The 22,277-nt window shown below is 23.3% G+C and overlaps 7 protein-coding genes across 7 annotated transcripts in view; 3 read left to right on the forward strand and 4 right to left on the reverse strand.

Annotated features, from left to right (window-relative positions):
• Positions 1-879: 879 nt before the first annotated feature.
• Positions 880-1,789, forward strand: DDB_G0270402 (hypothetical protein; the record flags this gene model as incomplete). Its single annotated transcript, XM_641680.1, has 3 exons — positions 880-1,021; positions 1,137-1,491; positions 1,630-1,789. 3 exons carry the CDS (start codon positions 880-882, stop codon positions 1,787-1,789), a joined length of 657 nt encoding a protein of 218 aa, XP_646772.1.
• A 121-nt stretch (positions 1,790-1,910) lies between these two features.
• Positions 1,911-8,694, reverse strand: docB (DOCK family protein; the record flags this gene model as incomplete). The annotated part of the gene is made up of 3 exons (XM_641681.1): positions 1,911-3,533; positions 3,621-8,512; positions 8,679-8,694. The coding sequence occupies 3 exons, from the start codon at positions 8,692-8,694 to the stop codon at positions 1,911-1,913; spliced, it is 6,531 nt and encodes a 2,176-aa protein (XP_646773.1).
• A 1,440-nt stretch (positions 8,695-10,134) lies between these two features.
• On the reverse strand, positions 10,135-10,950 carry rzpA (RING/leucine zipper protein; the record flags this gene model as incomplete). The annotated part of the gene is made up of 1 exon (XM_641682.1): positions 10,135-10,950. The coding sequence occupies one exon, from the start codon at positions 10,948-10,950 to the stop codon at positions 10,135-10,137; it is 816 nt and encodes a 271-aa protein (XP_646774.1).
• A 979-nt stretch (positions 10,951-11,929) lies between these two features.
• On the forward strand, positions 11,930-12,439 carry DDB_G0271084 (hypothetical protein; the record flags this gene model as incomplete). The annotated part of the gene is made up of 1 exon (XM_641683.1): positions 11,930-12,439. One exon carries the CDS (start codon positions 11,930-11,932, stop codon positions 12,437-12,439), a length of 510 nt encoding a protein of 169 aa, XP_646775.1.
• Positions 12,440-12,697: 258 nt separating this feature from the next.
• Positions 12,698-15,435, reverse strand: eIF4e3 (eukaryotic translation initiation factor 4E member 3; the record flags this gene model as incomplete). Its single annotated transcript, XM_641684.1, has 3 exons — positions 12,698-14,726; positions 14,820-14,968; positions 15,172-15,435. 3 exons carry the CDS (start codon positions 15,433-15,435, stop codon positions 12,698-12,700), a joined length of 2,442 nt encoding a protein of 813 aa, XP_646776.1.
• Positions 15,436-17,002: 1,567 nt separating this feature from the next.
• Positions 17,003-18,863, forward strand: DDB_G0270806 (hypothetical protein; the record flags this gene model as incomplete). The annotated part of the gene is made up of 3 exons (XM_641685.1): positions 17,003-17,206; positions 17,313-18,641; positions 18,732-18,863. 3 exons carry the CDS (start codon positions 17,003-17,005, stop codon positions 18,861-18,863), a joined length of 1,665 nt encoding a protein of 554 aa, XP_646777.1.
• A 58-nt stretch (positions 18,864-18,921) lies between these two features.
• Positions 18,922-22,277, reverse strand: part of scy2 (SCY1 family protein kinase) — a gene marked incomplete at both ends in the record, with an annotated part of 3,525 nt that continues 169 nt past the window's right edge. Inside the window, 2 exons of the mRNA XM_641686.1 lie at positions 18,922-22,122; positions 22,270-22,277. The exon at positions 22,270-22,277 is cut by the window's right edge and continues 169 nt beyond it. Of these exons, the coding sequence (XP_646778.1) occupies positions 18,922-22,122; positions 22,270-22,277 (3,209 nt within the window). The remainder of the gene's footprint in view (positions 22,123-22,269) is intronic.

The raw sequence follows: 22,277 nt of genomic DNA on the forward strand, positions 1-22,277 counted from the left end.
CTACAACTATGAAAAATGGGGGGGGATATAAAAAAAAAATAATATTATTAAATAAATTATTAAATAATTAAATCTTCTTTTTTTTTTTTTTTTTTTTTTTTTTATTAAAAAAAATAAAAAAACAAATAAATATATATATATAGATATAAAAAGTTTTTTATAAGCAAAAGGTGTGGATGAAAAGAAAAATTAAAAAAAAAAAAAAAAAAAAAAAAAAAAAAAAAAAAATTAAAAATTAAAAAAAAAAATAAAAATAAAAATTAAAAAATTAAAAAAAAAAAAATAAAAAAAATAAAAAGATATTATTACCTAAGTATGGTTTTAATACTTTTTTTTTTTTTTTTTCCCTGTTTTTTTTTTCCTTTTTTTTTTTTTTTTTTTTTTTTTTCCATATAAAAAATAAAAATAAATTTTTAATCATGAAATAAAGATTTTCAGCAATAACACCATTATTAATTTTATTTTTGGAATCCATTTAAAGTATTCATTTATAAAAAAAAAAAAAAAAAAAAATTAATTTTTTCAAAAAAAAAAAAAAAAAAAAAAAAAAATTTATAAAAAAACTTTTTTTTTTTTTTTTTTTTATTTTTTTATTTTTTTTTAAAGTTCATCATATTGCATTTTTCAATTGGAGACAATTTTGTTGGAATTGTGATCATCATTGTTTATAATACAAAGCACAAAGCAATTGGTGTGATTTAGAAGGATTTATAATAATAATAATTTATTTTTAAAAATAAAATAAAACAAAAAAAAAAAGATTACATATAATCTTACTTTCACACCACACACACGCTCATATATTTATATACCTCAACCTCACCTCAACACATTTCCCCCAACTATTATTCATTCATTTTATAAATTATAAAAACAACAATGGAAGATAAATTTTATAAGACGAACGAAGATAAATTTTCATGGATTGTTGGACTCAAGGTTAGAATTAAGACAACATCTGACGAACAATTTGAAGGTGAAGTTTTCAATTATGATCCAGTTACTACTTGTATTATAATCTGTAAGTTAATTTTTTTATTATTTTTTTTTTTAAATAACAATAATTATAAAAATTAACAATATATTTTTTTTTTTTTTAATTTAAAATTAAAAAAAAAAAAAAAAAAAAAAAAAAGTGAGTGATGAATCAACACCAGCAGTTGTAACACAAAAGAGAACAGTTAGAATTATATTGGAATCATCGATTAAAGAAATTAAATGTTTATCATTACCAACCAATACCAACTCCAACACCACTACTACCACAACACCAACTGTTACATCACCATCAACTACAAACAAACAAAATAATCACAATAATCATCACCATCAAAATAATATAAACAACGATTTATCACTACCATCTTTAAATGTACAATTAATTATTAAAAAACAAGATGAAGTCATTAAAAAAGCTGCTCAAAAAGCAATGAAAATTGGTGTTGGTGTTACCCCTGAAGCTCAAGAAATTTTTAATTCTCTTTCTAGAACGTATGAATCTATTATTTTATTATAAATAATTTTTTTTTAAAACTATAAAATTTAATTTAAACTATAAATTAAATAATAATATTTTAATAATAATAATAATAAAAAAATATACTAATTTTTATTATTATTATTATTTAGTTTACCATGCGATTGGTCAGGTGAAAATATTATAGTATTAAATGAAGTTAAAATTTCAAGTCCATATAATATTGAAAATTGTACAGGTCCAGAAAATTGTAAATCAATTGAAAGAGTTAAAAAAGTTTTAGAAGCTGAAAGAAAAAAATTAAAGATTTAATTAATATTTTAAAATTTTTTATTATTACAGTGTTTTATTATTACTTTTTTTTTTTTTTTTTTTTTTTTTTTTCCCAATTTTTTATGATTTTAAATTATTATTATTATTATTATTTTATTTTTTAAATTAAATTATGAATTGATTCAATTTCACTTTGAAGTTTTGGGAAAAAGGATTCTAATTTTTCATGAAGACCACGTAATTCATCAGGACAACGTTTTGAGTGAATGATTAAACCACATTCTAAAATATTAGCTTGACGAGTTAATTCTGAAGAGAGTTTAGAGAGGAAAGGTTTTTGTGGACGATATGGTTCAGGTACTTGATAGAAAGCTTCTTTGTAAAGTGAGATACCACCATTTACAGCTGCATCGATTGAACCATTTAAAGCCATAGCCAAAGGATTTAAGTTTAGTTGTGGTGATTTTTCATATTTCTTTACCATTTCATCCAATTCTTCATTCTTTGAAGAGACAGAATTGATGGCATTCTCAATTGGTGATAGATCGACATGAAGTTTCTTTATTACTTGAGCACGACGATGAATGGTTGGGAAAGAAGAGTCAGTTAAAAGGAAATGATTCTTTATCCAAAGATCACCAAATTTATTATTACTATTTGAAACTACTGCACCTGAAGCCTTTTCAAAAGGTTTAGAATAAACGAAAACATTTACATCATTTCTCTTTAAGTAGGATTTCGAATTATTTGGTGTACCTGGTATAATGAATTTTTGTTTCTTTTCAACCTCTTGTAAATTGGATGGATTAACAACGGTGACTAATAAATATTTACCATCGGAATTTTGAATTTCAGTAGTTGGTTCACTTGTGGATTTCAATAATTCAGCATCTGGGAATTTGGCTAAAATTCTAGCGGTGAAGTCGGGTAATCTTTCCAATTCAAAACCTTTGTAAAGGAATTCCTTACCTTGAATTGATAGAGGGAATTTCTTACCGTAATAACCCACACGGAAGTATTCAGCAAATAGACGTTCAGTGTTTAGAATCTTTTCATAGAATTCCGCTTCTTGGATTGATACCTCTGATAAACCTTTGAAATTATAGGTTTGTTCATAATGTAATTTCAAATCTTGTAATAGTGTGATACATCTCTCCCAAACTTGACCTTTATCTAAATATTGAATTGCCATTTTCAAAAGACGTACTTTACGATCACTTGATGATTCTTGTGGCATTGTTGTTGGTTGTTGATTCAATGCCAATGTATAGGGTGGTACAATTTGTTCTGTATTCCATTCATAAAGATCTGAATGTAAAATAATTGCAAAACCAGCCTCTGTATAATAACCATTGGTTAAATGTTGATTTAATAACTCGTAAAGATATTTAATATAGGTATCTTTTCTATCCTTAAAATATTCCATCATTTTTAAGGTTGCAATAGTTCTCTCCTCTTCAAAGGCACGATCAGTTGGTAAAGTTCTAAATTCAAATAATAATGATAATAATTGATTAATATTTGAAATGAATGATTTTGATTCTTTAATTAATAATTCATTACTACCACTACCACCACCACCATTTACACTATCAATTAAACGTTTAATTAAAAAGTTTTTAAATATATCTTCATCACAAATTCTTTCTCTAATTGTAATTTTATCTAATACTTCAATCGTTTTACTTTCAATTCTTTTTAATGATTTATATTCTAAAAATTCATTTTTAATTATTATAAAAAATAAATTTTGAATAAATTCATTAACATCATTATTACCATTCTATTTTTTTTTCAAAATAATAAATTAAAAATATTAATATTTAAATAAATATATGTAAAAATTAAAAATTAAAATTAAAAAACTTACTAATAAAGAATATAATAAATTTACTAATAATGATTGATTAAATTGATTTTGTAATTGAATTGTTAATAAATGATTCCAAGATTTAATTATTGAAATTAAAATAAATGATCTAATTTCATCTAATTGTTGTTTAATATGAGAGAGACGATGAATTCTATTTTCATTTAATCTTAATGATGAAGAAGTTATGAAAGCAAATTTAACATTAAATAATAATGTCCAACCATCTAAATCTGATTGAGTAGTGAAATATTTACAACAATAAGGTTCAAGTACTTCCAATACTGATAAGGTAACATTATATTGGAAAAGATTAAGAGTTGGCCATTTTGATGAATAAATGGAACGACCAATAAAACCTTCCATAATACGTAAGAATTTTCTGATGAAAGGTTTAATAGTTTTCTCTTCAGTTAGATTCTCTTGAATATATTTTTCAAAATGATTTGAATATTTAGTTGGTTGACCATTACCTGTAATTGGTGTACCACATTTAATAAAGTAATGAATTATTGTATAGAAATTTGAAAGTAAATAAGTATGTTCGGTTGTCATTGATGTAAATGTTGTTGTATCACTTGAAATGGTTGTTAACAATGCATCGGCCAATGTTAACATTTTTGTGAAAACAATTGCAATAATACCAACTGCTTTATTTCTATCGATTGGATTTAATATTTCAATAGCTTCTAAAAGTAATGCCAATAATTGATTTGATAATCTTAATTCCTCACCTTTATTTAAATGTTGATCAATGGTTGAGATTAATGCTGGTAATAAATGTTGATAAGTTGTTGGTCCAATTGGTAATTGAGTTGATAAAATCTTATGATAGATTGTTAATTTAGATTGATAGAAATTCTTATCACTATAGTAGACTGATTCCATAAAGTCGGATAAAATTACACAAAGTTCAGTTGTATTGAAAAAGTTACTTAAACCTTTCATAATTACAGCGAAATTACGTAATGCAAATGTTTGTGGTACAATTAATAGCTTCTCATTACTATTTGACATTAAATTATTAAGTAGTGCCAAGAAATCTCTTAAATCTTGTTTCCATTGAGTTTCTTCATCATCGATGAGTTGTTTGGCTTGTTGTTCTCTAATATAAACTAATCTTGATTTTGTAATCAATTGGAACATATAATCCAAGGCTTTTAAAGTATTTGAAATCTTTGCAGTTTCTTTGGTGGAAATATCCTCTATAGAATAGGAAATACATTTCAATAGATGTTTATGTGTTGTTGCAAATGAGAATTGTTCAATTATATAACGATCCATTTCACTCTTAAAATGTTTGAAACGATTGGTTCTTTCATCTGTAAGCAAACCCATTACAAATACGATTGTATTATAAACACTTAGAGTATTTGGATCAGGTTTACCACCAACTTTACCTTCATTTGAATACATATCGAAAATTGAAAGTAAACTATCTAAAATCTTATTTAAATTTCTCATAATTTGAATTGTATCAACAAATTTGAAACGATCTAATAAATTTGATAATATATTTTTATTATTTTTCCAATCAATTAATTGAATAACTGAAGAATGTTGAATGAAATCACTTGAATGTAATAAAGTTTTAACTTTTAATGATTCACCTTTTTTTAATGATGATGATTCTTTTGACGATGATGATGATACCGATGATGATGATAATGATAATGAAGAAGATGATGATGAAGAAAGTAATGAAGATTTATTTAAATTTAATCCACTCTTTGATGATGTTGTTGGTGATGATTCACCACCACCACTACTACCTTCACCATTACCAATACCAATTTGACTATTTAAATCTATATATGATTGAAGTGGTAAATTATCCATTGAATTTAATTTATAGATTGAAATTGAATGATCACCATTTGAAATTACGGTTGAATTATCATTACCTAATTTTAAGAAACTAAAACCAACCAATGAATTCTTTTCTTTACTTGAAGAGTTTGAACGATTTTTAATAAAGAATAAAACATGAGCTCTTGGGAAATGAGTTTCAGAAATATTGAAATGAATTGATTCATTCCAAATGGTAGTACCATTACTATTGAGTGGACAAGTGGATGAACGAATCTCACTAACAAATGTACCATTGGCACTATCACCTAAAGACATACAATTTTGAAGGTATTCACCATCATCCAATCTAACTCTAACGATAACTTCCATTTTCTTACCTTGAGTAAATTTACCACTATCCAATGTTAAATAGAATTTATGAATTTTCTCTGCAAATACAAGTTTATGTTCTAATTTTTCAACTTTTACAATCTTTTGGAATTGTGGGAATTTATTTGAGAAAACATCGAATCCAATATCATAGAAACTCAATGAAATTGGTAAAATCGATTGAGGTAAACCACTTGTTACCTTTGGTACCATTTCCAAGTGTTTTTTAATTTCTTCATCCGAGTTTTTCATTAAAAAGTCTGGAATTTGTGAAATTGATAAATCGGTTGAAGAGGTTGAATAAAATTGAAGTACACCTTGTCTCTCTAAAGCAATTTGATTTTCAACCACTAAATTTGGTATTGAAATACAAGCGAATGCATAAGGTCTTCTAAAATCAACGTTTGTACCTTTCTTTAGAGTTGATTCATCTAAATCTTTGAATGGACCTTTACGAACTACTTTACAAAGGAAACAAATATCTTCGGTAATATCTGATGGTTCAATATTTTTAAAAATACATTTAAATGATACAATTGATGATGATGTTGATGGTAAAACTGATTCCCATTCAACTTGAACTTGTTCAGTTATATAACGTGATTGTGAAAAATTATATAATGAAAAATAAAATTCGAAATTCTTTTTTGGTGGTAATGAACATTTATTAAATTTAATATCACAAATTATTTGACCATATTCCCATTGTTTTTTAATTCCATTATTATTACCATTATTATCAGTAGAATTATTAATACTACTACGATCATTTAAATTTAATAATGATGATGATGATGTATTATTTGGTTGTGATGTTCCTAATTGTAAAAATGATTTCGATGATGATGATGATGATGATGAATTCGATGAACCTAATTGTAAAAATGAACCAGATGATGCTAAAATTGATGAAGAAGGTGAAGAAGAGGAGGAAGAGGCGGAAGAAGAAGAAGATGATGATGAAGATGATGATGAATCTTTTGTATTTTTCTTTTCATTCATTTGATAATGATATCTTAATAATTTCATTGGCGATTCATTTTCTGATGTTACAATATTACCGTTATCATTTATAATATAGAATTCATTTGAAAGGAAAGCTCTTGTAATTTCAATTTCTTTATAGAGTGTAACTTCTAATTCTGGATTTGGTGTTATACTATTTAATAATTGTTCACGTACAGTTTGTAATGATTTAACTCTATCTCTTAGAATTAATTGATTCTTTTCAATTTGTTTCTCTGAAATTTTTAATGAACTTGTTGTACTATTTGAACGTGGTGATGATTGATTATTTGCAAATAATTCTGGATCCATTAATTGTTCAGAGACTTCAATGACAACATCTAAAAGATTACCAAATAGAATATATTCTCTCTCGGTTATATTTCTAACAGAATCAGATGGAAATTCTAATTTCTCACCCCATCCATCTAAACCAACTTTAACTCTACCTACATAAGTAGTGGTGGTGGTGGCTGCGGATTGTTTTTTCTCCAATATACATAATACATCACCTCTAATAACAGTATAATTATTATTTGTTCTAATGTCTTTAATTGCAACCACTTTTTGTGAATCTAATGGTGGTTCATTTTCTTTTGGATAAAGATTTTTTGTATTTGATAGAGAAAACGATGCAGTTTTATAACCATTACATCCTAAATAAGTATCCTTTTCACCTTTTTCTTTAATCTCTAAAACATCACCACGTACAACTGATAATGAGGAGAAATCACCTTTTCTATTTGATAAAACTCTAACATATTCTTTAGATTTCATTTCTTCTTGTATCTTTTTACTTGATTTCTTTGATATTTCATTACTTAATATTTCATTAATTTCATTTGTAACTATTGGTTTAGTAGTTGAAGTAGTTGGTTGATTATTATTATTATTATTGTTATTATTATTATTATTATTATTATTATTATTATTATTGATTGCAATTGATTTTGGTCTTATTGTTGAAGTTACAGAAGCTTCTGATTGTTGTTCATCTTTTGATGCAATTGGTGGTAATACATAAACTAAAAGTTGTGGATTAGTTGGTGATATTGTAGTTGGGCTTGTTGGTGATGGTGTTGATAAATTTTCATTGGTTGATGGTGACTTTCGAATTGGTGTTGTAGATGTAGTTGGTGTTGTTGTTGTAGTTGTAGCAACATTAGCAGATGTTGTAGTTGTTGCTGCGATCTCTGCTAAATTTTCATTTGATGATGGAGATTTTCTAATTGGTGCTGCACCTTTAAATGATGGAGTTGTTGGAGCAGATGTAGATCCTGCTGGTTTAACAAAAACTCTGTTGGCTGGTTTTAATCCTGGTGTAGTTGGTTGTGAAATTGATGCTTGTTGTAATCCTGAAGGAGGAGGAGTTGTACTTGTTGTGGGTGTAGATGATCCAATTGGTTTTAAAGTTGGTGAAATTTTAAAAGTTGATGGTTTTGGTGCTGATGTACTTGTAATTACTGGTGATGTAGATGGAGTTGATGATGCTGATGATGATGATGCTGAAGTTTGTGGTGTTTCTTGAGGTTTATTTGCTCCTTCTGCTGATGTAGATGTAAATGTTGGTGGTGTGGTAGATGTTGGTGTTGCTGCAGATTTTTTTACAATTTTAAAATTTGGTACGACTTTTGGAGGTACTGTTTCTGCAGCTGGTTTGTTAAACATTCCTTGAAGTTTACTTATTGAGCCAACTGGTTTTGGTACTATAATTATTATTTTATAGTTTTATTTTATTTTATTTATTTTATTTTTGGATTTTTTATTTTTTTATTTTTATTATTTTTTTATTTTTATTTTTGAATTTAATTTTTATAATTAGAATATAATAAAAAAAAATAAAAAATAAAAAAATTAATAATTAATAATTACCTTGTTGATCAGCCATTTTATTTTAACTCTTGATTATTTATTTTCTTGGTTATATTTTTTTCTTGGTTATATTTTTTTCTTGGTTATATTTTTTAAAAAATAATAAAAATGATTTTATTTCATATGACAAACCACATGCGCAAAGATAAATGAAAAAAATAATAAAAAAAGGTTTTTTTTCTTTTTCTTTTTCTTTTTTTTTTTTTTTCTTTTTCTTTTTTTTTTTTTTTTTCTTTTTTTCCTGATTACAAAGGAACTATGTATAAAAAAAAAAATAAAAAAAATAAATAAATAATAAATAAAAAAAAATTTTTTTTTTTACAAAATTGAATTGATTAAATAAAACAAAAAAAAAAAAAAAAAAAAAAAAAAAATATAATTTTTTTCTTTTGACAAAAAAAAAAAAAAAAAAAAATCACGCTGTTACTTTGGAAAATATCTAAAAAATAAAAAATAAAAAAAAAAATAAAATAAATTATAAAATAAAATAAAATAAAAAAAAAAAAATAAAAAAAAAAAAGTTAAAAAATTTTTGCGATTTGATCGAAATTATGGATACACAGTAGAAAACCAGCATACTCCTAAAATTTTTTTTTTTTATTTTTTTATTTTTTTTTTTTAAATTTTTTTATTTTTTTTATTATAGACTTGGAATTATTACATTCTTAAGAATATTAATCTTTGTAAAATTTGTATGATTTTTATATACAAAAATATTGATTTACTCCCTGCTATTGTTCTTTAACTAAAATAATTGTAAAGAGATGTATAACATTAGATAGATTAAACATCTTTATACCTCAATTTGAAAATTTGAAAAAAAAAATTTTAAAAAAAAATTTCAAAATAAATAGATTAAGATGTGTTGAGTTTATTAATTTTCGTAGGGATATAAAAAAAAAAAAAAAAAAAAAAAATAAAAAAATAAAATGGGGTTAATTAATTAATTTTCGTGTGGACATATCTTTCTGTTTCAAAAATTATAAAATTTAAAAATAAAATTTTAAATCACAATGATATTATTTAAAAATAAAATAATTTATTATAATAATAAAATTGATAATTAAAATAATCAAAACAAAACATATTATGATTTTTATTTTTTTTTTTTTTTTTTTATACAAAAAAGGTTTTTTTTTTTTTTTTTATTTTTTTTATTTTTTTTTTTTTTTTTTTGGTAATGTTTTTGTGTTGTTTAATTATTATTATTATTATTTTATTATTATTATATTCATTATTATTCTAATTTTTATTACTTTTTATATGTGAATTATTATCGATTCTTTGATTAAAATGATTATTATTATTTTTATTATTATTATTTTTCACACTGATTTTTTTCTTTTTTATTTTATTTATTTTTTTTTTTTATTAATAAAAAAAAAAAAAAAGATAAATAAAATTATTTTATTTAATTTTTTAATTTTTTAATTATTTAATTTTTTTATTTATTTATTTAAGTATTCCAAGCTAAATAAAAATCGGATACAAGTTTTCTACAAATTGAACATTGTGGATGTGAGGTTTTCTTAATTAATGTTGCACATCTTGCGCATAATCGATGACCGCATTCTCTCCAACATACTTGTTTTTCATTTTCTTCACAAATATGACAAAATTTTTCACGCTCCAAATCAGTTTGCATCTTTTCCATTCTATCGTTTATATTGTTAATTTGATTACCAACCCAAACACGCAAGTCTCTATTTTCACCTCTAAGATTTGAATTCTCTCTTAATAGTAATAGATTTTGTTCCTCCAAAGGTAATGGCTCACCATTTTTATTCTTTAATTTTACATGTTGAACATTTGATGGTGGAGGTGGTGTTATTGGTAAGAATGAAGATGAAGTTGTAGTTGTTGTAGTTGTTGTTGTAGTAGTTTGTTGAACATGGTTATGATGATTATTATTATTATGGCTATGGTTATGGTTATGATGGATATGGTTATTTTGTTGTTGTTGTTGTTGTTGTTGTTGTTGTTGTTGTTGTTGTGGTGGTGGAATGACATCTTGGTTTATATAATTGTATTGATTAAAATTATCTACACCATTTTCAGCATTATTATTCTCAAAGGCACCTGCTGGTCCTATACCAATTTCATCATCTGATGTTAAAAAATAATAAGCCAAACCAAGTCCTGCCACAATTGTCGTCCACAAGTATGGCGATTTTAAATGTTCTTTTAAGTCAAAATTTAATACACTTTCAACTTTTATTGGTGCACCTTTTGTAAAATATTTAAATGCAAAATCTTCTTCCAATGGATCCATGATTGTTATTTTAAAAAAGTTGTTATTATTGAATAATAAATTTTATTGTTCGCTTTAATTTTTCTCTTTTTTTTTTTTTTTCTTTTTTTTCTTTTTTTTTCTTTTTTTTTTTTTTTTGATATATACTCCGTTTGAAAGAAATTTTGTTGTGTTTTTATTTTATTATTTTAATTTTTTTAATATATACAAATAATTTTACAAATTTTTTTTTTTAATATAAAAAAAAAAAAAAAAAAAAAACCAATTAAAAAATATAAAAATTGTTATTGGCGATACATAAAAAAAATATTGGGCAGAAAAAAAAAAAATGTTAAATGAAATAATTTCTAAAAGAATAGAGAAAAAAAAAAAAAAAAATTATTAAAACTGGTTAATTTATTATTATTATTATTTTTATTATCACAAAAAAAAAAAAAAAAAAAAAAAAAAGAAAAATAATTTAAATTGTTTCCAATAAAATGAGAAAAAATAAAAAAATAAAAAATAAAATATAAAAAAAAAAAAATAAAAATAATGAAAATAATTAAAAAAAACAAATAAAATTAATTTAAATTAATTTTTTATGTGTTTGTTTTTTAGTATGTTAGTGAATCAAAAAAATAAAATAAAATTAAATAAAATAAAATAAAATAAAATAAAAATAAAAAAAATAAAAAAAAAAAAAAAATAAATAATGTGTTAAAATACTTACATATATATAAAAAATGAAAAATAAGTTGTATTTTTTTTTTTTCTTTTTTAAAAAAATGAGATATATAATTGGTTTCAAAACCTTTTTTTTTTTTTTTTTTTGTGTGATTAAAAAAAATAAAAAAAAATAAAATAAAAATTAAATTTATTATAATAAAATTGAAAAAAAATAAAAAATAAAAAAAAATAAAAAAAAAAAAAAATAAAAAAAGGTTTTTTTTTTATTTTTTTTATTAATTTTTCAAAACCCAAAAAAAGGTTAAAAAAAAAAAATAAAAAAAAAAAAAAAATGATTAGATCCAGAAATTCAAATCCAAATAGATTGAAAAATCTATTTTTAAACAAATATAGCTTTTTCTTATTTATTACAATTATATTATATTATTATTTTTCTTTTAATATTCAAAAGACAATTGATCACCAACCAATTACAGTCCACTCAGAAACACAACCACAACAAAAAGAACCAATAAATAAATTACAATATGTTCAAAAATTAATTGATGATAATAAATTAATAATATTTTCAAAAACTTATTGTGGCTTTTCAAAGAGAATTAAACAATTATTTAAAACAATTGATGGTGTAACACCAATGATTGTTGAATTGGATATAATAGATGATGGAACTGAAATTCAATCAATTTTAAGTGGAATATCAAACATTCGTACAGTTCCTCAACTTTTTATTAATGGTAAATTCATTGGTGGAAATGATGGTAAGTTTTTTTTATTTTATTTTTGGAAGAAAAAACTTTTACTAACTTGGAATTTTTTTTTTTTTCCCAAAAATAAATAATTAGCAACTCAACAATTACATTCAGAAGGAAAACTGATACCTTTATTAAAGGAAGCAAATCTTTTATAGTTTTTTTTTTTTTTTTTTTTTTTAAATTTTAATATAAAATGTTTATTTACAGGATTGATTGACTGAATGAATGTGTAATTTTTTTTTTTTTTTTTTTTTTTTTTTTTTTTTTTTTTTTTTTTTTTTTTTTTTTTTTTCTTTTTTAAATGTATTACTACTTAATTGAGGACAATATATGATGAAGTTTCACTAATCCCAACTTTCTTCAATGGTTGGAATATCAGATAATGTATCTAATAATGGATTACCACTAGAGTCAGTTGTTGATGTAGTTGTGGTTGAATTACTTGAGTTAACACGATGTTGTTCAATTGGTTCATTTGGAGCACTAGAAGCAGTTGAAGAGGCAGTGGTGGCAGAGTTGTTATTGTTGTTATTATTATTATTATTGTTGTTATTACTGCTGTTATTATTATTATTACTACTTGTAGTAGTATTATTGAATTTACTAGTGAATGGTGGAGTTGAAATTGTTGGATTTTCTTCATGAGCATTTGCAAGTCTATGAACTTCATCTTTAACAGATTCTTTAATATCTTCTCTGAGATATTCTTTTAATTCATCATTAAATTCTTTTTTGAAACCATCACGAATCTCATGATTTGGATCATCAACACCCAATTGATTCTCCCAATCATCGATTTGTTCATTGAGTTCTTCTTCCACTTCACTATCGGATAATTCATCAATGATTTCATCTATTTCTTTATCCATTTCCTCTTCAAATTCTTGTTTATTGAATTTCTTTTCTTGATTATTGTTTAATTCTTTTTCATTTTCCAATTTCTCTTCAATTTCATTCTCATCTTGAACTAAATCATCATCAATTAATGATTTTGCTTCTTTTAATTCATTCTCTTGTTTTAATTCCTTTTCAACTTGATCTGATAGATCGAATTCATTCAAATGATTTAATTTATCATTTTCTTCAACTGGATCAAATGAGAATGAAATCTTTGGTTTTAATTCCTCTTCTTCTTCTTCCTTTGGTTCTTCTTCTGGTTCTTCATTTTCTTCTTCTTCTTCTTCTTCTTCTTCTGGTTCTTCTTCTTCCTCTTCCTCTGGTACAACTTCATCATTCATTATATTATTATTTAATAATTGAGGAACCATTACATCATTATCATCACCATCAAATTCTTGATCTTCTTGTTCACTTTCATCAAGAATTCTTCTTTTTAAAATTTCATTTTCAATTTCTTTTTCCAATTGTTTTTGTAATTTTTGTTCTTCAATTCTTTCAATTTCTTGTTCTAATTGATCGATAATACCTTGTTCATTTTCTTTTTCAATTTGTTGTTCACCAAATTCTTCATCATTATCTTCTTGTTCTTCTTGTTCTTCTTCCTGTTCTTCTTCCTGTTCTTCTTCTTGTTCTTCTTCTTGTTCTTCTTCTTGTTCTTCTTCTTCTTCTTGTTCACTTTCTTCTTGTCTTCTCTTTTTAATTTCGGTTTCAATTTCTTTTTCTAATTGTTTTTGAATTTCTTGTTCTTCTTCTTTTTCCATTTGACTATCTAATTCATCAACAATGTTTTGATCTTCTTTACTTAATTTTTGATAATTTAATTCTTTTGGTTTTAAATCTTTAATTGTATCAAATGAAAGAGGAATATTTGCAGTACGTTTTGAAAGAATAGGTTTAACATCAATTTGCATTGGTGATTGTTCAACTACACCCAAGGTATGAGATGGAAATTGTGGATGATGTTTCATTGCTGATTTTTCAACTTTTTTACTTTGTTTTGGACTTGCAATTGTTGATTCAGATTTTGATTTTGATAAATTGAAACGAACACTCTTACGAGGGACAAATGCATTGGCAGTTGGTTTTAAAACTGATGTTGATTTATTCATATTTCTTAATTGTGTTAAACGACTACCACCAGTATTTGATTGTAATTGTTGTTGTTGTTGTTGTTGTAGTTGTTGAAGTTGTTGTGGTGATTGTTGTAGTTGTTGTTGTTGTTGATTTTTAACACCACCATGTTCTTTATAATAACTATGGATACATTCATCTAATAGAATTGGGAATAAATGTTTAATTGCTCTTGGAATGTGTTCTTTACCTTTAACATTTTTATTCCAAATATGAATCATGTTGAAATCCATTCCTTGTTTCTTTCTAATTGAAATTCCACAAATATCATCATTATCTTGTAAATATGAACTAAATTGTTCACCAATAACGGATAAAACCAATTCATTCCAAACTTCATCTCTTTTTTAATTTAAAAAAAAAAAAAAAAATAATTAATAACATTTTAAATTATTTTTTATTTTATTTATTTCTTTCTTAATCAAATAAACTTACGTTTGGTGTTTTTTAACCTTCATTACAAATTCACCACCATCTTGATTCTCTTCCCAAATTGGACGTGTTCCTTTTTTAAATAGATGAAAGCATGAATTATTTGGTAATTTGGATAAACTTGGGATTATATTGAAACAATTCCAAAAAGCCTTTTGTTTTTATTTTTTAAAAAAAAAAAAAAAAAAAAAATAAAATAAAATATATAAAAATAATTAATTAAAATAATAATAATAAAAAAAAATTAGTATTTGTTTATTTTATTAAATTATTTATAATTTTTATTTTTAAAAAAAATAAAAATAAACAGTAAAAAAAAAAAAAAAAAAAAAAAATTAATTAATTAATACATTACTTGAATTGTTGAAAATGAATTTAATTGAGTTAATGCATTTAAATATTCATCAATTGAGGCAACTGAATTATTATTATTTGTGTAATGATCTTCCCAAAATGACCATTCATTTTCTAATACTAATTCTTCATGAACATCTTTATGTTGAAGTGGTTGAGGATTTTCAGATGATAATTGTTGAGGTTGATGTTCTTGAGCGATGAAAATTTGTTTCTTTTTTTTATTTTCCTTATCAGTGAAACTATTTAAAAATATTTCAGTCATTTTTTTTTTTTTTTTTTTTTTTTTTTTTATTATTTTTAAAATTTATAATTATTTCTATAATTTCAAAAAAAAAAATATATTTAAATTTTTTATTTCTATTATTCTTTTTTTTTTATTTTATATTTTTTTTTTTAAAAAATAAAAAAATTGTTTAAAAAAAAACCTTTTAATTTTATGGAATCTTTAAAAAAAAAAAAAAAAAATTAATTAAAAAATTAAAAATAAAAAAATTAAAAAAAAAAAAATTAAAAAAAGGAAATAATTTCATTATTTTACTTATAAAAGAAAAAAAAATTCAAGATCTGGAATTAAGAAATTTAAGTTTGAGGTCCTTTTTTCATTTAAGTGAATTTATAAAATCTACATCAAACCCCCTTTTAAAAATCATATATATATTTTAAAAATAATATTAAATGGAAATTTATTATAATTGATAATTAATATCATTTTTTTTTTTTTATTTTTTTTTATTTTTTTTTATTTGTTAAAATTTAAATAGATTATAAAGAATTGTTTTAATAAAAAAAAAAACAAAAAAAAAAAAATTATAATAAAAAAAGATAAAATAGTTATTTTTTAGTTTTATTTATTAAAAAAAAAAATTTGATTTTTCTTAATTAATTCAAATGTTTATGGTATAATAATTTTTTTTTTTAAATAATTTTTTTTTTACTTTTTATTATTTTATTAATCTTGTGATAGAAAAAAAAAAAAAGAAATGTAAATTCATTTATTATTTTTTATCTAAATTTCTATAAATATCAGCTTGATTAAAATAAATTAAAAACAGTGTTTAATGAATTATTTTTCAATGTTAATAAAAATTTGACATATGAAAACTTTTTATTTTTAGAATTTTTTAAATCTGGATTATTTTATTATTTTTTTTATATTATTTTTTTCCAACACCCCACACTAGCCAAATTTGACATTAAAAAAATAATAATAAATACACCAATCAAATAAAAAATTTTTTTTTTTTTGTTTTTATATCTATAAATTAAATAATTGAAAAAAAATATCTAATAAAAAAAAACTGAATGAATCTATTTCCTGGTCATTGTTTTTAAAAGAAATGTGTTATTAGTTTTTTAATTTTCATTTGCTCAATATATAAAAAAAAAGATAATAATAATTTTAAATTTTTTTTTTTTTTATCCAAAAAATACTTAGGATAATTTAATTTTTTTTATTTTTCATTTTTTAATATTAATTCATTTTTTATTATTCAGTTGTATATTTTTTTATTTTTTAAAAAAAAAAAAATAATTTAAATTTTCGCCACATCAATTTATAAATCAAACTTAAAAAAAAAAAAAAAAAAGTGGTGTTTTTTAATTTTTAATTTTTATATTTCTTACCTACTATTAAAATTCGCCCATCATATGAAATTAAAAAAGATAAATTAAACATCTTATTTATTTAATTTATAATAGTCCAGATTTTCCATTTTCCACAATTTTTTTTTTTTTTTTTTTTTTTTTTTTTTTTTTTTTAATTAATTTTTTTTTTTTTTTATGTTTCACTTTTCATTATTTTCATTTTGTGAAATTAAAAAATAATCACAATGAAATTATTATCAACTTCATCAAAATGTTTTAAACAATCATTAAAGATAAACTATAGAAATTTTAGCTCATCAAATAAAATTTTTAAAAACTATACAAACAATAGTAAAAATTATAATAATAACAATAATAATTCTTTTAATGAAAATAACTATAAATTAATTTCAGCAATTGGAGTCTCAACAATAGTTGGTTTAGGATTTGTAAGTATTTATTAAAATTAATTTATATTATTTATTTAAATTTTAATTCTATTTTATTTTATTTTATTTTATTAATAATAAAATAAAATAAATAAAAAAAAAAAAGTTTTCAATTTTAAATTTAGAAGAAGAAAAAAAAAATATTATAATTGAAAAGAATAAAATTGATAGAATACCAGATGAAGCAAAAAAAGAATTGGTATTAATATTTTCAGAAAGATTTGTTACACATCCATCAGATTTGGAAGCACATGGTAAAGATTTTAGTTATCATGAAAGAGCATCACCAGATGCAGTTATTTATCCACATAATCAAGAGGAAGTTAAAAAGTTGGTAGATATCGCAAGAAAGTATAGGATACCATTGATTGCATGTGGTGCAATGACAAGTTTAGAAGGTCACACTCTTTCAAACTATGGCGGTATTTCAGTAGATTTTAGAAATATGTCTAGAGTGTTACAAATTTATAAAGATGATTTCTACGTAACCGTCCAACCAGGTATTTCCTACGGTGATTTAAATGAGGAATTGAAAAAGATTGGATTCTTTTTCCCAGTTGATCCAGGTCCTGGTGCAACTATTGGTGGTATGATTGGAACAAGTGCATCTGGTACTCATTGTGTTCACTATGGTACAATGAAGGATAACGTCCTCTCGATGAAAGTTGTGCTCCCAAATGGTGATATTGTAACCACAAGAAGCAAAGCAAAGAAGTCATCAGCAGGCTATGATCTCAACCATCTCTTCATTGGGTCTGAAGGCACATTGGGTATTGTTGTCGAAGCATCATTAAAAATCCAACCAATTCCAACCTGTTCACAAGTCTCATTGGTAACATTTGATAGTATCACCTCTGCATGTGATGCAGTAATTAAAACCATGCAATCGGGTGTTCAAATTGGTAGAGTTGAATTATTGGATGATGTTATGATGAATGCAGTCAATTTAGCAAGTAATACAAACTATTCAGAGAAACCTACTTTAATTTTCGAATTCTCAGGTCCATCGCAAGGTATGGTTCAAGAACAAATTTCAAAAGTTAGTGAAATCACCAGAGAATGTAATTCTTTAGATTTTAAATTCTCAAGTACAAATGAAGAAAAAGAAAATCTTTGGATGGCTAGAAAGGTTGCATTATGGAGTTCAAAAGTTTTAAGACCATCATCTGAAGTTTGGATCACTGATGCTTGTGTACCAATCTCAAAACTCTCTAAAATTATAGATGAAACAAAAGTTGATATCTCTAAAACCTCATTATTAGCACCATTGGTAGCTCATGCTGGTGATGGTAACTTTCATCTTTTCATTCTTTTTGATCCAAATAATCCAAAAGAATTTGAAGAAGCTAAATTCATAAATGATAATTTAGTTAATAGAGCAATTGAATATAAAGGTACTTGTACAGGTGAACATGGTGTTTCTTTTGGTAAAATTGTATTGTATTATTTTTATTATTAAAAAAAAAAAAAAAAAAAAAAAAAAAATATATATTTAGATATTAACAAAGTTTTTTTTTTTTTTTAGAAATATTTGGATAAAGAATTAGGAAAAGAAGCAGTAGATTTAATGGCAACAATTAAAAGATCAATTGATCCTTCTAATTTAATGAATCCTGGAAAAATTATCACTGTCGAGAAATTTAATGAAAAAAAATAAATAAACTAATAGATACATAAACAAAAAGATTTTAAATCGATAATTTCAAATTCTTTTATTACCAAAAATTACTATTATTATTATTATTATAATTATTATTATTATTATTGTTATTATTATTGTTATTATTATTATAATTATTGCTGTTAAAGTTAACATTTTTAGTGATACTTGGTGGATTCATATTAAAACTTGAATTAACATTATTATGGAAACTATTAAAATCATTTAAAGTATTATTGTAACTGTTATTTTGATTTAAGTCCATATTTTTAAATGATGAATTCATACTATTTGTGTTGTTGTTGTTGTTGTTGTTAGAATTATTACCATAGTTATTATTTCCATAACTATTGTGATTTGAATTAGTTGTGGGATTCAAAGGTTGATCGAAACCATAATTTGATTGTGAGGAAGAAGAAAATGAGTTGCTACTATTGAAATTACCAACACCATTATTATTGTTATTATTGTTAGTATTATTATTACTACTACTATTATTATTATTACTAAAACTATTATTTGAAAAGCTATTTGATGAAGAATTTACATGGTCTTCTAAATTAATATCATATTTAGAAGTTGAAGTTGATTTAATTGGTAATGTTGAACCACTGTTTAATGCAAAATTATTGTTTGAGTTATTCATTCCATTACTACTATTATTTCCAAAGTTACTAAATGAATTTAAGTTATTATTATTATTATTATTATTATTATTATTATTATTATTATTATTATTATTATTATTATTATTATTATTATTATTATTATTATTATTATTATTATTATTATTATTATTACTATTTCCAATATCGAAAGAAGAGTTATATGATAATTTTGGTTGTGGTAATGGTGTTTGTGCCGCAATTGTATTTGTTGGTTTTATTGGTTGTAAATTACTACCAAAATCAAATGATGAATTAAATGAAAGAGGTTGTTGTTGTTGTGGTGGTGGTTGTACTGGTTGGTTTGAATTATTTTGGAAACTACTATTATTAAAACTATTATAATTACTACCATTATTACTACTATTATTATTATTAATATTATTATTATTATTATTATTATTAGTTGTATTTGTGGTTGGGAATAAAGAATTTGAAGAATTTGAAACTGTTGGTCTTGTAGTAGGTGGACTCTTTGGTAATGTTAAACTAATATTTGATGATAATTGTTGTGTTGATGGTGGTTGACTAATATAAGTTGAACCAAAATCAGGAGAATCAATTAATGCTTTATTATTACCTGATAGTACACTATTGAATGGATTACTGGTAGTACCGCTACTACTAGATGAAAGTGGTGATGATGATGGTTGTGATGTTTGTGGTGGTTGAGGGAATAACATTGAAGGTGATGATGATGGTTGTGTGGTTGCTGTTGTTGTTATTGGTGTAATTCCAAAACTATTTGGTAAAGTTAAATTAATTGGTGTTGGTGAAATATTATTATTATTATTATTATTATTATTAACAGTTATAAAAGAAGTATCATTTTCATCTTTTGTTGGAGTTGGTGAAGTATATCTTTGTAAATTTGATAATTCATTAATACGTTCTTGTTCATAAGTATTTAAAATATCTCTAATTACTTTCATAACTGTTTTAAATTGTTCTAAATCTATATGTTTGTCAGAGGATAATGGTATTAATGCAGGTAAAACACTCTTTGCTAAAAGTTCGCCACCCAATTTCTTTGAGAGTGCTTCATAAGTTTCAACCAAAGATTGAAGGATCACTGGAGAATTATCACCTGCTAATATTTTCTCAAGATTTGGTAATAAAGAATCAACAATGATTTTCTTTTCAATTGATGGAACTAAAAGAGTAAACCATTGAATTGCTTTAGTACGAATATGAACTGGGAAACCACCAACACATAAATTTGTTAAACGTGGAATTACAGCAACACTAATCATATCGGTATCAAAGAATTTAGCAATTGGTTGGGCCGTTGACAAACATTGGAAAATGATCTCATTGGTTGGACCACACATCGAGCCCAAACAAATGGGTAATAGAATCTTTTTAATCTGATCAAGACTACACTTTTGAAGTAACATTGGTAAATTCTCCAAAACACAAGATAACACCTCTGGCTTTGGTTCCTTTGATTGAAGAATATTTGATATTGCCGGTAAAACCTTTGACTGAAAAGTTTCCTTCTTTACATGATTCGCAGAGATTGACATAATATTTGGTAATAGCACATAAATGATCCTATCATTTGAAATCTCTGATAGCAATACTGGTAAAATATAATTATTCTGTATTCTTGGTGAAAACTGTTGAACTATTCTCAAAAGACCTCTAAAGAATTGTAATTTCGATTCATCCTCTTTTTGAGAGATATTTGCCAAATAGAGTAAGGTTTTAGTTAAAACATCTTGAAAGAATGAAGAACGAATGAAATTCTCTAAATCACCACGTAGCATTGGGTCACCCAATAAAATAGTACAAACCTTTGCACTATCAGATCTTTGAGTATTCATTGTCGATTGTCTTCTAACTTGTTCAATCATTGTATTATAATATGAAATTACACCCAACTTTGGTAATTGACTAATCAAATGTGAATCCAATGCTTTCTGTTCTAAATTTATTGATAATTCAAATATCAATCTACCAATACTAAATAAATCTGAATTTGTTTCAAACTTTCTTTGTGAAATAAATTCTGGTGCTAAATAATCTAATTGTGGTAATATATAATTACTATTATTACTACTCTCACCACCACCACCACCACTTATATATTGATATTCTCTTAAATCTTGTAATGATAAATTTGAAATTGGTGGTTCTTTAGTTTCAATTGAACAAGTGAAACCTAATCCACCCAATTTCCATTTCAAATCTTTTGTTATGAAAATTGATTCAGGTGATATGTTACGATGTAATAATTTAGCAGTTTGATTTAAGAATAATAAACCATCTAGTATTTGGAAAATGCCTGCTTTCAATTCCAATTCTTCAAATGTGAAATCTTTTTTCTTATAACCTTCTTCTGATTGTGATGATTGATCAACTGTTGACTTTTTTCTTTGTCTATAATATCCTAATAGATCCTCTAATGTTGCCAATATTGGTTCTGTTGCGAAATGAATATGTGTTTTTGTCTCTTCCATTACACTTACAACTTGTAAAATCGATGGATGTCTTAATCTTTGTAATGTAGTTGCTTCTTTCTTTAAAAATGTTATAACATTTTCTAAATTACTTTTTGATACCTTTTCATATAATTTCTTTTCAAATACCTTTAATAAATAAATAATAATAATAATAATAATAATAATAATAATAATAATAATAATAATAATTGTAAATATTTATATCTCTTTTTAAATAATTAATTATTTGTTTTGTTTTTTTTTTTTTTTAAAAAAAAAAAAATTAATATTTACAAATAATG

The sequence above is a fragment of the Dictyostelium discoideum genome, assembly GCF_000004695.1.
Source record: "Dictyostelium discoideum AX4 chromosome 1 chromosome, whole genome shotgun sequence".
NCBI lineage: Eukaryota > Evosea > Eumycetozoa > Dictyosteliales > Dictyosteliaceae > Dictyostelium > Dictyostelium discoideum.